Source organism: Gobio gobio (genome assembly GCF_949357685.1).
Source record: "Gobio gobio genome assembly, chromosome: 14".
NCBI classification, from domain to species: domain Eukaryota; kingdom Metazoa; phylum Chordata; class Actinopteri; order Cypriniformes; family Gobionidae; genus Gobio; species Gobio gobio.
The window spans coordinates 22,724,689-22,739,681 of NC_137107.1; the positions used below are offsets into that span (position 1 = coordinate 22,724,689).

Here is a 14,993-nt window from a genome sequence, read left to right on the forward strand (position 1 = left end):
TTGCTCATTGTTTGTAGCAGCTCACATCATGACTCCCTCACTCCACCGCTGTCGTCTTGAGTGACCTGTCATTTTCAAATTATCTGTTCATAAAACTTTTCCAAAAATCAGTGTTCGTTTATTTCACAAAACTTCAGCTTGTGATTCTTATTAAGTGGGGTCATATTTTAAGATTATTTACCTTAGCAAAGTCTCTGAGAATCTGACACCTTGTACTTCTGGAGATCCAAGTAGGTTGCAGTTCAGTTATAAGGATGAGGACTCACTTTGTGTGCAAGTGCTGAAGAAGCCTCAGGAGCTGAAATTCAGATATGGGTGTAGATAATCACAACAGACTAGGCCATCTTACCATTGTATCCTCCTCACACTAATACTCAATTATGTGTAAATCAAAAACACATTAATTAGTAACTGCTCAGAAATATGTTTTAGTTTATCATCAATTATGAATATAAGCCCATATGCAATCCTCAACACACATGTGGTTTCCGTAGTGTAGTGGTTATCACGTTCGCCTCACACGCGAAAGGTCCCCGGTTCGAAACCGGGCGGAAACAAATATTTGCCTTTTTATTGTTTTAAAGCATCTATAATTGTTTAACACAACATTTATTTGTACTGCCCATCTTTACTGATATATTTAATAGTACTATACCAATTGATTCTAATGAAACATGCTATGAAAATATTATTATAAAATGAGCACCCAACACAATTGTCAGCATTTGAAATCAGATGGTGGACTAAGGGGTATAGAAGGAAGAACAACAGCAGTCTAATTTTGAGTCAAAAATACACATGCACTATAAAAGAAGGAACAAGAATCAAGAAAATGTGCAGATATGTAACGACACTTACCGAGACGTAAACATAATTTATCAACAAAATATTGTATTAGACCGACAAATTATAGCCGATGATAGTTACTTTCTTGTTACATTTAGTTACTTTCTTGTGTTACATTTTGATTAGTGTACACTGTTTTATTGTCTTGTTACACAGCAAAAACCGTGAAGAAAATACAGATTACCCATAACCCCTTGCACAGTGTTTCCGTAGTGTAGTGGTTATCACGTTCGCCTAACACGCGAAAGGTCCCCGGTTCGAAACCGGGCGGAAACAACTTTTTTTTTTCTTTCATAAAACTACTCACCTTCAAAAAGTCTAGTTAAATACACAAGAAAAAGCACAAAACAAACAAACAAAAAATAAATAAATAAAAAGTTACATATACCAACACTGACAATCGACACCTTATGCCCCTCCTACCCTATTCCTAACAAAGCAAAACTCAACAGTAAAATGTCCTAAACATCAAGTTTTGTAATTACTTTGTCGTTTTTTTATATTTAAAAGCAATAAACAAATAAAAAACGCACACAAATGCATTTATAGTTGGGACTTCTATACAAACACCGAGAGACTTTTATTCTGAAATAAACACCGCGGCTGCAGAAGCAGGACTTGAAATTACATTTTCAGATACATGCTGAAGGCTTCACACTACTGCATATTGTCCAAATATGCCGGGTTTTAACTACGGGGATGATCAGGTAAATTTCAGATGCACTTAAATGGCATGTGTGTGATTTAAAGCAAGCTCAGTATATATGTTCTTTAGAGATTTCAGCTGCATCTCTGTATGAAGCTAAAAAACAGTCCTATTAATTATATTCTTTAGTAAAATGTTTATTTAAAGGACGTTTATTCTATAGAAATGTGCGTTCCGGAGAGAAAACAAAATATGAGCAAGTTGTTTGGAAACAATCATGGCCATTAGCTTGGTATCGGCGGCTCCATTGTGAGGAAATCATTCTGCCATTAATCTATTTTAAAGTTTTACGCCTTTACGAGTGTTTCCCTATTTTCTCATTCACAGTACACATTCACTTGTGAATATTCTGTAATATTATATGGATGATAGTCTTAGATACTGGTGGACAAAACAGCTGACGAATGAATAATGCGAAACTCAGCCGCATTAAAAACTGCGCAGAAGAGCGCAGCTATGATGCGCTAGAACACGTGTCTTTGTTCGGTTCAAAGCCGCTGTTTACACCGCACGGGTGAAAAAGAGACTCGCTGATCTACAGAACATAAACACACCGTCAACGTCCCGAGCGCATGTTTTATAGATCATATCGAAAGCGGGCCTAATTTGACAGCACGAGCCAGCCGTTCCAGGAGGTTTTAAGGCTTGAGTGGCGCATTAGAAATAAAGGTCTCTCCTCCAGGATATGATAACTGTAGCCACACTGAAATGAGTATCAGAGATAAAGAGCTTAACATACATTTCAAACCCGGGCACGTTGAGCTTGTTCAGGTAAGACTGTTGGAACATTTCTAATAAAGCTTCTTCAATGTATACAAGCCAACGCAACTTTATTTTAATTGAATGCCTTATCATCAAGGGAGACCGTTCTGTAGTAATTTTCTTGTTTAATTCAAAAAATAAATTCATATCATGTTATTGCTATCGACTGCTAGTTTCAGTTGTGGTGGCAGAATGCAAATCACGTTTGCATTGTTTATAACTTGCCAGCACTTTAAACTAGAATGCATGTGAGTGTCTATCTGAGAAATTATACATACTTTGCTTATGATGTTTTTCATTGGTATATTAAACCGCTGTGAGACATTGATGTGTATTGTCACTGCATTTAAACCCCCTGCTGGTAAACCCCATTAGCCACTTTACTCTTTAACTTAAGTGTCTAGATGCAAGTCAGAGTTAAAGTACAATGTGCTTGAGAGATATAAAACAATGGAAAACACAGCTTTCTTTCATCTGTACAAATTGAACAAAGTCAGTAAAATGTAAATGTAAAATACTTGTCTGACTGGAGCAAATGAAACATATTTATGGCTATAACGTTTACATACCTACAGAAATAGACTGTAAACATTGAATGGAATGAGAGAACTTTCTACATCCAAAATCCAACCCAGCGGAGTTCCACCAAATGTCCTGAGGATGGCGCTAACAACGACTAATAGACACCTGAGCGCTGCAGCTTCAGCATCGAGAACATTAGTGCCAACTTGAGGCTGTTTGAAACGTTTGCAAATCTTATCATTTAAAAATGCCAAAATGTGTATTAAAGATGCGTATACATGTCCTTTTATTTTAGAGAATTAGCTGTTTAAGGAAGGTTAGAGGTGTGTGCGCTCACGCACGAGGCTGAAAGCGATGCTAGTTTAACACCGATGTATTCTATATTACCATGAGCTCAGTGCACTATAACAATCATAGACTAAAAAAAGTTGACTAAATTGTCATTTAAACAATTACAACCAACAAGATACATTTCAATTAACAACACAACATCTTTCAAATAACAAAACATAAAGTACGATTTAACTTAACTTACCTGATAACAAATCAAACGACGTTTTAACGTTTGAGGAAAATTTGAAGTCCTGTCACGCACTCCACTTAACTCTAACTTCAATAAGTTCATCAACAGGACGATAGCTAATTCTGATAAACTTCTCAAAAACGTAATATCATACCTTTTTTCGTTTGTTTTGCTGTTTTGAGAGTTGTCAGTCACAAAAAAAAAACAATTATTCATCGACGCTGGCTTTTTCCATCAGTTGCATTAGACACGACGAATGGATATCATCTGCCAATGATGTTATAGGGGCGTGTTCAGACTCTGTGACGGGCGGCTCTCATTGGTTTTCAGTTGTGCCAATCACATCTCGGACCTGATATCAACATCGACTCAGTATAATTTAAAAACAATTTCTTAAACACGATTTTTTGTTTTATAAAATGTTAATTACGAATAATTAAAAAAACATTCACATGTCTAAAGAGCGCTTTATCTGTAAAGCATTTGTTGTCTACAAACATCTTAAAACAGGCAGTTTTACATACATTCTAAACCATAACCATCTTTAAGACCTTTTAACATCTGACTGGGAACATTTTAAAGGTTTATTTCAGATGGAAAAATACATCCTGCAGATAAAAACATGCACACATCAAATTGACACCTCTGCTGTGTATGTGTATATGCTATTAGGGTAAATTGAAACTCTTCTGTCATTTAGGATGAAGTCTACACGCCATACCGGCGTGTGCTTGTGACTGGTGCAACAGGGCTACTGGGCCGTGCTGTTTATAAAGAGTTCAAGAACAATGACTGGGATACTTTGGGATGTGGCTTCAACCGTGCCCGGCCTTGTTTCCTGAAGTGTAATCTCTTGGATGAAGATGCAGTGCGAGGGGTCATTCAAAGCTTTCAGGTAACTTGTGCTCTATCACATTATTACCCTAACCCTAACAAGTAAGATCACCCACTGCTATTCTCTTACAACCAACACATGTGTAACGTGTTTTTCTCCATTTTGTGAATGTCAGCCTCATGTCATTGTGCACTGTGCTGCCGAGAGGAGGCCAGATGTGGTGGAGCGTCATACTGAAGCAGCCATGAACCTGAATGTGCATGCATGCACTACTCTGGCCAAAGAAGCAGGTCAGTAAAGTGACACATCTGTTAGATACGGTTAAAAATGCAACATTTGTAAAGTTCTCCATACTACCTTTCCATAGGTAGCATCGTCCTCATCTACATCAGCACAGATTATGTTTTTGATGGACGTAATCCTCCCTATGGAGAAAACGATGCCCCCAATCCTTTGAATTTGTATGGGAAGTCCAAGCTAGAGGGTGAGAGAGAGATTCTCAGACACTGCCCAGGTATATTCTGTTTTTCAACCACATCTGAAACCATCTGCTATTTTTGTCTTCATTAAAAAAATAGAAAAAAAAACAATTAAAAAGTTAGTTCACCCAAAAATGAAAATTCTGGCATTAATTACTCACCCTCATGTCGTTGGACACCCGTAAGACCTCCGTTCATATTCGGAACACAAATGAAGATATTTTAGTTGAAAGCTGATGGCTGAGAAAGGCTTCAGATAGGCCTCCATTGGCATTCAGTACATTGACACTTCCAATATCCATGAAAGGCACTTAAAACGTCGTTACAAAGTCTATCTCACCACAGTGGCTCTACAATAATTTTACGATGCGACGACAATAGTTTTTGTGCGCAAAAAAAATCAAAATAACACCTTTATTCAACTTGTTCTCGACTTCCGTGTATGCCTCCACGACGCATGCGCGATAATATGACGCAGATCCGGCGTTCGGACACATGACCCAGAAGCGATTTGTTTACGAGCAGAGGAAGACGCGCGTGTCTAAGCTGTTGGATTCTACATTGATCGTGCTTTAGGTCTCGGCGTAGTGCTCAAAATGGGGCTTAAGTGTGTATTTCATGGATTTCCGAACGCCGGCGCTATGTCATATTCTCGCGCATGCGTCGTGGAGGCACACACGGAAGTCGAGAACAAGTTGGATAAAGGTGTTATTTTGATTTTTTTTTGCGCACAAAAACTATTGTCGTCGCATCGTAAAATTATTGTAGAGCCACTGTGGTGAGAGACTTTCTAACAACGTTTTAAGTGCCTTTCATGGATCTTGGAAGTGTCAATGTACTGAATGCCAATGGAGGCCTGTCTGAAGCCTTTCTCAGCCATCAGCTTTACACTAAAATATCTTCATTTGTGTTCCGAATATGAACGGAGGTCTTACAGGTGTCCAACGACATGAGGGTGAGTAATTAATGACAGAATTTTCATTTTTGGGTGAACTAACCCTTTAAGTTCGATTGAGGCATGAGAGCCTTGCCTCAATAATATTAGGAGAGCATAAAATGAATAAAACCAGTCTCTGTTCTGTCTGTGTTTGCTCTGAGCAGGTGCAGCTATACTGCGAGTGCCCATTATGTTTGGAGAGGTGGAGAAGGTTGAAGAGAGTGCAGTGACCATTTTGTGGGACCGTGTTCAGGAGGGAGCCGAGAGTTGCACCATAGAACATTGTCAGCAACGCTTCCCCACCTACACTAATGATGTGGCACGCGTCTGTCGGAACATGGCTGAGCGAGCCCTTCAGGTGAGCCCCTTTGGTGTATACTTCATAGCAGGGGTGTCAAGCTCAGTTTAGGTCAAGGGCTGGATTGAACTAAAAGTCACTTTGGTGTAACCACATAGAGAATGCATGCCCAAGTCACGTTAATTAAATCCAGAATCAACCACTCATTTCAATCAATACAGCATGTTTCTGTCGCCCGCAGGATCCGTCATTGCGTGGAATCTTCCATTACTCTGCCAAAGAGCAGATGACCAAATATGAGATTGCCTGTGCAATAGCAGACGCTTTCAACTTGCCGAGCAGTCATCTAATACCAGTGAGTAAAAAAAGAACAGAAACTGTGGGCTGAAAATATACCATCATCATGTCCTCTGTCCTTCCTACAGTCGGTACAGTCCAGGGTTGGAATGTATTCAGATGACATTTTTTATAATGTAAAGATGATTTTTGTTAATAAACTGTTATTTAGCAGGGGACAAATATTGCCCCTTAATAGAAAAGTTAATTTCTGATCCTGGTACAGTCTGTATATACATTCCTTACTCTTGCATGTAACCACAGGCATATAAGAGCTATATGTGGAATGTTCATGTAAACATATTCCTTTTATAGTAAAAAAATATATTTTACTTCCCTACTTCTTGACTGCAATCTTTGTGTTCAGTGTGTGTTATACTGAACACAATATTTGTGTTATTTAATGTGATAATCTGTTTTGATCATTAACCTGTTATATATATATGTGTGTGTGTGTGTGTGTGTGTGTGTGTAGATGACAGAACAGCCTGCTGGAGCAGGGGCTCAAAGGCCACAAAACGCCCAGTTAGAGTGCTCACGATTGGAGCTCCTCGGCCTGAGTGTGGAGTCCACCCCTTTCAAGACTGCCATAAGGGACAGCCTATGGCCCTTCCAGCATGACAAACGATGGAGGCAGACCGTCTTTCATTAAGGCAACGACTAAATCCCAAACTCCAGAAGAAAACAGGGCCACACTCTTGTTTAGCATTTAAATATTTCACTGAAGCATCAATCCTATTTCACAGACCTGAATTAAAACAGTTCCTCGCTCTTTATAGGTACAGCAGCTTTGCTTGATGTTGAAGTATACATTTATTATAGCCAACCGGTATTTCACCTTTATGTGTTTTTGTGTGAGTTGCACTTCAGATTATTGAGTCCTCAACTGTATTTTGTGTTTCTTTCCTAAGTTGTATTAGTTTATGTAAATGACAAGTTGAAGACAAGAATCTTTAATAAAGGAAGAGATGATATCCTCAGTTACTGCTATTTCCTCTTTTTTTAAATAATAATAATAATAATACAAATAAATTCATAAAATAATAATAAACACCAGGGTACCGCTAGAGGTTGCTTATACAAAATTAAGGCATAGCTTGATGATGCTGTGAATGAGCGTGGAATCATGGGAGTCCAGAAATCATGTTCATGAATGAGCGAATGTACAACCCCAAATCAGAAAAAGTTGGGACAGTATGGAAAACGCAAAAAAAAAAAAAAAAGTGATTTCTAAATTTACTTTGACTTGTATTTCATTGCAGACAATATGAACACAAAATATTTCATGTTTTGTCTGGTCAACTTCATGTCATTTGTAAATATGCATCCTTTCCTGTCATTCAGACCTGCAACACATTTCAAAAAAAGTTGGGACAGGAGCAATTTAGGGCTAGTAATGAGGTAAAATGGTTAAATGATGTGATTTGTAACAGGTGATGTCAACAGGTGATTGTAATTATGATTTGGTACAAAAGCAGGATCCAAGAAAGGTCTATTCCTTTAGTAGCAAAGATGGGCCGAGGATCGCCAGTTTGCCAACAAATACGTGAGAAAATTATTGAAATGTTTAAAAACAATGTTCCTCAAAGAAAGATAGGAAGAGATTTGGATATTTCACATTCAACTGTGCATAACATAATTAAAAGATTCAAGGAATCTGGAGGAATTTCAGTGCGTAAAGGACAAGGGCGCAAGCCTAAGCTGAACAACCGTGATCTCCGATCCCTCAGGCGGCACTGCATCAAGAATCGTCATTCTATAAGCGATATCACCACATGGGCTCATTACTACTTTGGCAAACCTTTGTCAAGTACCACAATACGTAGTTACATCCACAAATGCCAGTTAAAACTGTACTGTGCCAAAAGGAAGCCCTATGTTAACAGTGTCCAGAAGCGCCGTCGACTTCTCTGGGCTCGGAGGCATCTGGGATGGACCAACACACAGTGGAAAAGTGTACTGTGGTCAGATGAATCAGTATTTCAGGTATTTTTTGGGAGGAATGGACGCCGTGTGACTCCAGACCAAAGAAGAAAAGGATCATCCAGACTGTTACCAGCAATAAGTCCAAAAGCCAGGGTCTGTCATGGTATGGGGTTGTGTCAGTGCCCTTGGCAAAGGTAACTTGCACTTCTGTGAAGGCACCATTAATGCTGAAAAGTACATAGAGATTTTGGAGCATAATATGCTGCCTTCAAGAAGACATCTTTTCCAGGGACGTCCATGCATATTTCAACAAGACAATGCAAAACCACATTCTGCACACATTACAAAGTCCTGGCTGCGGAGGAAGAGGGTACGGGTACTTGACTGGCCTGCCTGCAGTCCCGACCTGTCTCCAATAGAGAATGTGTGGTGCATTTTGAAGCGCAAAATGCGACAACGAAGACCCGGTACTGTTGCCCACCTTAAGACTTGTTTGCAGGAAGAATGGGACAAAATTACACCTGAAACACTTCATCACTTGGAGTCTTCAGTCCCTAAACGTCTTTTAAGTGTTGTGAAAAGGAATGGCAACATTACAAAGTGGTAAATGCTTTACTGTCCCGACTTTTTTTGAAATGTGTTGCAGGTCTGAATGACAGGAAAGGATGCATATTTACAAATGACATGAAGTTGACCAGACAGAACATGAAATATTTTGTGTTCATACACTCAAAAAAATGATTCAAGCCCTTCTTAGATATGACACATTTATATGTGTTCACTTTATTTACATATATCTAATTAGGGTGAATACTTATATATATTTAATAAGTCTAACCTAAAATATATAAACAGCTTCATCTATGAGATTTATTTTAATTCGATTAACTCAAATTAATTTGGGCTTTGGAGCGCGGCATTTGAGCATGCGCATAACAAGCTCAGAGAATGGAACAGAACAAGCTCACGGTGAGGCCACCATTTTCTCATCTGGTGCTGCGAGGACTGTTAAGGCGAATTCCTTATTGGTAAGTATTAGTTTTTTTGTAGTTAAGAATTTACCTCACTGTCAAATAATGTGTATATCGTAATTCTGAGTGAAATATGCTACAGCTGTGAAAGTTATGCGAGGTGGATTGTTCAAAGTGCTTGCGATCGTTTTGGCGCCGTTTACTTGTTGCTGCCACTGAATTGGTGCATTGAATTGGACCTGATTAACACGAAAAATAACAAATTTCGACATATAAGTTAATCGTGTATGTTAGATGTTCAGTATTTCTCAATCTCCAAATCACTTTAAGCCCTGTGCGGGAAAATACACGAAAACACGATCCAAAATGTATTTTATGGATTAATGTATGATCCCTTAACAATACCCCCAAACCTAAACATATCAATTTTATACAGAATATAAAGAGAATAACACGCAATGGACAGAATGTGATGGAAAATGACGATTTTAATAACAATATAGCATTAAAAAGATATTTTGAACGGCTAATCCTACACCTAAGTTACCTAAACCATTTATTATAAATAAAAGCACAACAGACAGACCAGTGTAACGTTAATCACAATGATTTATTTATTGCAAAAATGTCAAAAGCGGTACCAAGAGTAGTTCAAATGACGATGTGTTGCAGTCGCAGTACTCTCTGGTGGTATATAATAGATTTGTATAAGCACTGAGCAGGGTGTAAATTATTAATCAGTGAAAATATTAATCCGGCTTCAGTCAGTGAAGGCGCGCTTTTCCCATTTTTCAAATACAAATCAACTGAAACACGGCATGTCACAATCTGTGACAAAGCAGGCGAGAGCCAATGAGCGTTCGATGTCACTGCCGTAAATCATGTCGTAACGCTTCACGAGGGCGCGTTTTTTTTATTTGAAATTTGAAAACATCCCAATGTGCGCGGGATTTGACATTTACGGTCGCTGATGAGTATGGAGATCAAGATAACTGGACAAAGGGCTGAATTTGGATCTGTTCCACGCAAACGTATGGATTCTAAAGAGTTGGATCATAGCGAAGTAATAAAATTGATGTGTTTTAAGAATTTATGTTTTGTTTTTGTGTATCTTATGATCGACATTTCCCTCACAGACTAATCCGTGGAGTTGCGCCACAGAATCAACAACGGCCGCCATATATTGCGAGTCGTTATAATTTTTTAACGCTATTTACAACACGCATATTCGTTCAGCTGCAGCCAGAGCCGTTGAAACGACATGCTCTGCTCTCATATCTTAGGGCGGCGCGCGCTGTCCATACATTTGAATGGATACACAACAACAGCTTCACTAATACTATTCAGGTATTTGCAGCAATGTTTGGTAAACAGTACAGCATAGTGTGCATTGATTATTACGTCAACCACATGTACAGTATCATTTTATTATGGAGAGGGATGGAGATACAACGTCGTTAATGTTTTTCTTGTATTTAGCCCTCAGGTATTCCTTAATCGTTCACACTCATACTCATTTATGGTCAAATGTGACCGTACACCTTTTTTCAATGAAATAAATGTTCTATATTTTGGTTTAATAATATTTATTGAAAAAGTTGAGGAGATATTTTGGTTCTAAATAAACCTAATATTTATGCAATAATTATGGTCCATTAATGACCATATAATTATTATTATTATTTTTTTTTTAATTCTAAAAATGTTCTTATTTATATTACACTTTTGTAGTATTTAAGGTTAAAATAGAGAATTCCAATGCACCAAGGCAAATTAGAGTCATTTTGTGGCTGGAATAAGAAAAAAATTAATTTGTAATGCAATTACCCACTATAGGTACCTGCATGGCTCTTTAATATAATACATATTTGACATGATCAAACAATAGATTTCTTTAAATGTGAAATTGTAAAACGTTAGTAACTTGCATCCTAATATTTTTAATTATACTTATATAAGTGAATATTAATGAATGCAAGCTAATATAATTTAACCCAAGAAAAGTTTAAAATAGTGCTAAAAGGCAAACTTATTTTTCCTTATATGTACAGTAGGCTATATACATATGAATTGATACAATTCATCCTCCAGGTCCTGCACATTCTTCAGTTTTCCAGCATCTTTTGCATATTTGAACCCTCTCCAGCAGGGACTGTATCATTTGAACAGGATTACATTTTTCTTATTTTATTTAAATATAATTTTTTTTTCATTTAGTACTGCCCTTCGGAAGCAACAGAAGATACTTACATGTTTCGTGGAAGACAAATTAAGTACAATTGACCTCGATCTTCAAATTCAAAAATCTCAAAGTCATACAGTCACTGCTGGAAAGGGTTAAAATATGCAAAAGATGCTGGAAAACTGAAGAATGTGCAGGACCTGGAGGATTTTTCCGAAGAACATTGGGCAGTTTAACCGCTCAGTAAACAAGGGACTCGTGAAGAACCATCACAAAAAATAAAAACAGTCGTAGATCATCCAGGTAACCATACACAGTATTAAAGGGTTAGCTCACCAAAAAATACTAAAAACACATTTGAAATAGTTCATGTGAGTTCAGAGGTTCTATCGTAATTTTTTTGAAGCGAAAGGAATACTTTATGTGTGCCAAAATAACGACTTTCAACAATATCTAGTGATGGGCCGATTTTAAAACACTGCTTCTTGAAGCCTTACAAAGCAAATCAGTAAATCAGAGCGCCAAAGTCACGTGATTTCAGCAGTTTAGCCGCTTGACAGGAGATCCGAATCACATTTAAAATTGGCCCATCACTAGATATTGTTGGCACACAAAAAAATTATTGTCGCTCTACAATATTAAGGTTGAACCACTGCAGTCACATGAACTGTTCTAAATTAAAAGCAATGCAGTTTGCTGATTACTTTTGAAATAAAAAGGGTACAATTCAGCTTGGCTTAACCAGAGTGTTTTGTGTTTTTGTCCAGGCCACTGAGGATGCAGAAAAGGAAATTTCAAGCACCGTCATGGGGATTTACACATTGCATAGAGATTCTTACACACCACACACACATAAAAAGTACAAATGTGTTTATTTTTGATACACTTACCTTTTTTTCTTTCTTTTTTTTTAATGGAAAACTAAGTGAACGAATACATATATTTCTACTTAGTGGTTCTAGTTTTTTCTAGTTATACAAAACATGGTAACACTTTACAATAAGGTTGTATTAGTTAACATTAGTTAATGCATTAGTTAACATGAACAACACCTCTGTTCAGCATTAGTTAATCTTTGTTAACGTTAGTTAATAAAATACAGCTGTTCATGGTTTGTTAATGTTAGTTCACACTGCATTAAGTAATGTTAACAAGATTTAAATAATGCATTAGTAAATGTTGAAATTAACATTAACAAAGATAAATAAATGCTTTATAAGTGCAGTTTGTTATTAGTTCATGTTAACTAATGTAGTTAACTAACGAACCTTATTGTAAAGTGTTACCCAAAACATAATAGTCAAGTTTGTTTTGACTTTGCAATATTGATTAGTTTACATAATGACATGCACAGAAAAAGTACAGGTTTTTTTTTTTAAAGTGAACCAATACATGAATTTCTAGTTAGTGGTTTTAGTCTGTTTCGAGTAATACAATTAATTAAGCCATAAATGTGTATGTTACTTGTATTAAGGGGTCAACTTTTAATATTACATTGTGTTATTAATAGTCAAGTTTAAAAAATACATTTTACAGTAAAACACTTGCAAACCTGTTTGAGTTTTAAATAAAAAATATTTCAGTCAATATTTGTCTTGTGTCTGTGGGGTACAAAGAAGGATTTCTTCATAATATTTGATTTTCCAATTAAATGTTTTAATTCAAGTTTGACAAGCATGAAATCATTTGATAAGTGTATATTTAATTTTAAGTATTTGATAAAATTGAGTTGGACCAACCCAATTAAATTGGTTCAAACGGAGTTGGACCAACTCAATTAAATTGGTTCAAACTGAGTTGGACCAACCCAATTAAGTTGGTTCAAACTGAGTTGGACCAACTCAATTAAGTTGGTCCAAATTGAGTTGGACCAACTCAATTAAATTGGTTAAAGCTGAGTTGGACCAACTCAATTAAGTTAGTCCAAATTGAGTTGGACCAACTCTATTACATTTCATTGCGTGAATTAGTTTTTTATGAGTCAGGGCTACACATATTTATTGGATGGAAAACCTGCCCTCAATTAAATTGAGTTTGTCCAATGAGTTATTTTTTTGAGTGTATTGTCTGCAATGAAATACAAGTCAAAGTAAATTTAGAAATCACTTCTTTTTTTTTTTATTCGCGTTTTTCATACTGTCCCAACTTTTTCTGATTTGGGGTTGTATTAAAGTTTTATTAACGTTGGGAGCGAATACTAATGAGCGAGACCGACGTGAAACACTGGTCTCATAGATTTTGTTATGCTTATGCTGCAGTTGGCCGCTTCTGCTCTTTTCGTTACGTATGTGGGGTAATATTGCCCCTTAATAGAAAAGTTAATTTCTTATCCTGGTACAGTCTATATATAGCCTACATTCCTTATGTGGAATGTTCATGTAAGCATATTCCTTTATAGTAAAACATACTTCCCTACTTCTTGACTACACAAAATATTCAACTATATTACTGATCCGCCCGCATTGACACTATATTGAACTGAGCTGGATGACATCACTGTTTTCTCCAGAGCGGCTGTACAGCCGAATCAAATTCTGTTGCATTATTTTGCTGTTAACACTGTGAAGCTGCATTGTAAAAAGCGCTATATAAATAAAGGTGACTTGACTTGATATACCGGTAGACTGTAAAAAATAAAAGGTGTATACCAAACTTGTTTACTTTTGGGTGAATTTCAGGTCATCTCAATATGTGGAGAGGAGAAGTAAAGGTGAGGGGGGTGAAATGTAAATTAAGGCAATACTTGGGTGATCAACTCAGTGTGGTGCGTCTTGGGTGGGGGATCACTGATCTATATAGATCAGTGGTGGCGATGCTAATTTCACAAGAGAGAGTTCAAATGTTAATTTCCTTTGTTTTCTCAGAGAGTCATCCTCTTTTCCAGCTTCTCCAGTCTTACAGAAAATTTTGGGATAATGTAGGCTAAGTACAACAACATAACATTGTTCTAGTGATTTTTGGATATTTTAATCTAAAAATCTTATATGTTGTGCCTTTAACAACACCCCCCCCCCCCCCCCCCCATATTACGTAACAGGAGTATTATAGATAAGGCTACAAACACTTGGATAACCACAGAAGTTACAAACATTGTACTAGTTTGTTCCAGAAGCACTGTGTCAAGATAGCCTACTGTGGTTTAAAATCTAAGTATGCAAGTAACCCTGCCTCATTATAAATACTGTAAATCTTTCCATTTCCAATAAATTCAGTCTGATACTGACACATGTTTTGTTCTTCTCTAATTTAACCATCATAAATGACTTAGTTCCCTAAGTCCTCAATTTCACAGTCATTTTGGTCTTTTGTAAGATCCCTTTAACCAACAAATGCCAGATCCTTGATTCCTCCAAGAAGTGACATCTACCATATTAACGAGTTTTATGAATTCTGCAAGGTTTTGTTTTAGTAGTTAGTTTGTATCACTTTAAAACATTCACCCTGTTGTATATACAGTAATAGAAAATTAAAATGTCAAAAGATATTTCACTCTCAATCCTTCAATGAGCAGTGAATCACTGATCTTATTTTTATCTTGCTATAGGCACCCTGTTAATTTCTTTATTTCCTTCATGTTAATTGTGATCCTGGACCACAAAACCAGTCACAAGTCGCACGGGTATATTTGTGGCAATTATAGCCAACAACACATTGTATGGGTCAAAATGAT

General features: G+C 36.9%; 1 protein-coding gene across 2 annotated transcripts; it reads left to right on the plus strand.

Moving 5' to 3' along the window:
- The first annotated feature begins 1,453 nt into the window (after positions 1 to 1,453).
- mat2b (methionine adenosyltransferase 2 non-catalytic beta subunit methionine) lies at positions 1,454 to 7,224 on the plus strand. 2 transcript variants are annotated; one of them, XM_079834953.1, is made up of 7 exons: positions 1,454 to 1,553; positions 4,060 to 4,254; positions 4,370 to 4,484; positions 4,562 to 4,708; positions 5,775 to 5,968; positions 6,150 to 6,263; positions 6,720 to 7,224. In XM_079834953.1, the coding sequence occupies exons 1-7, from the start codon at positions 1,524 to 1,526 to the stop codon at positions 6,894 to 6,896; spliced, it is 972 nt and encodes a 323-aa protein (XP_079691079.1). In that variant the 5' UTR covers positions 1,454 to 1,523; the 3' UTR covers positions 6,897 to 7,224. The 2 variants fall into 2 exon arrangements, with proteins under 2 accessions (XP_079691079.1, XP_079691078.1); XM_079834952.1 differs by lacking the exon at positions 1,454 to 1,553 and adding an exon at positions 2,056 to 2,323.
- The last annotated feature ends 7,769 nt before the right edge of the window (positions 7,225 to 14,993 follow it).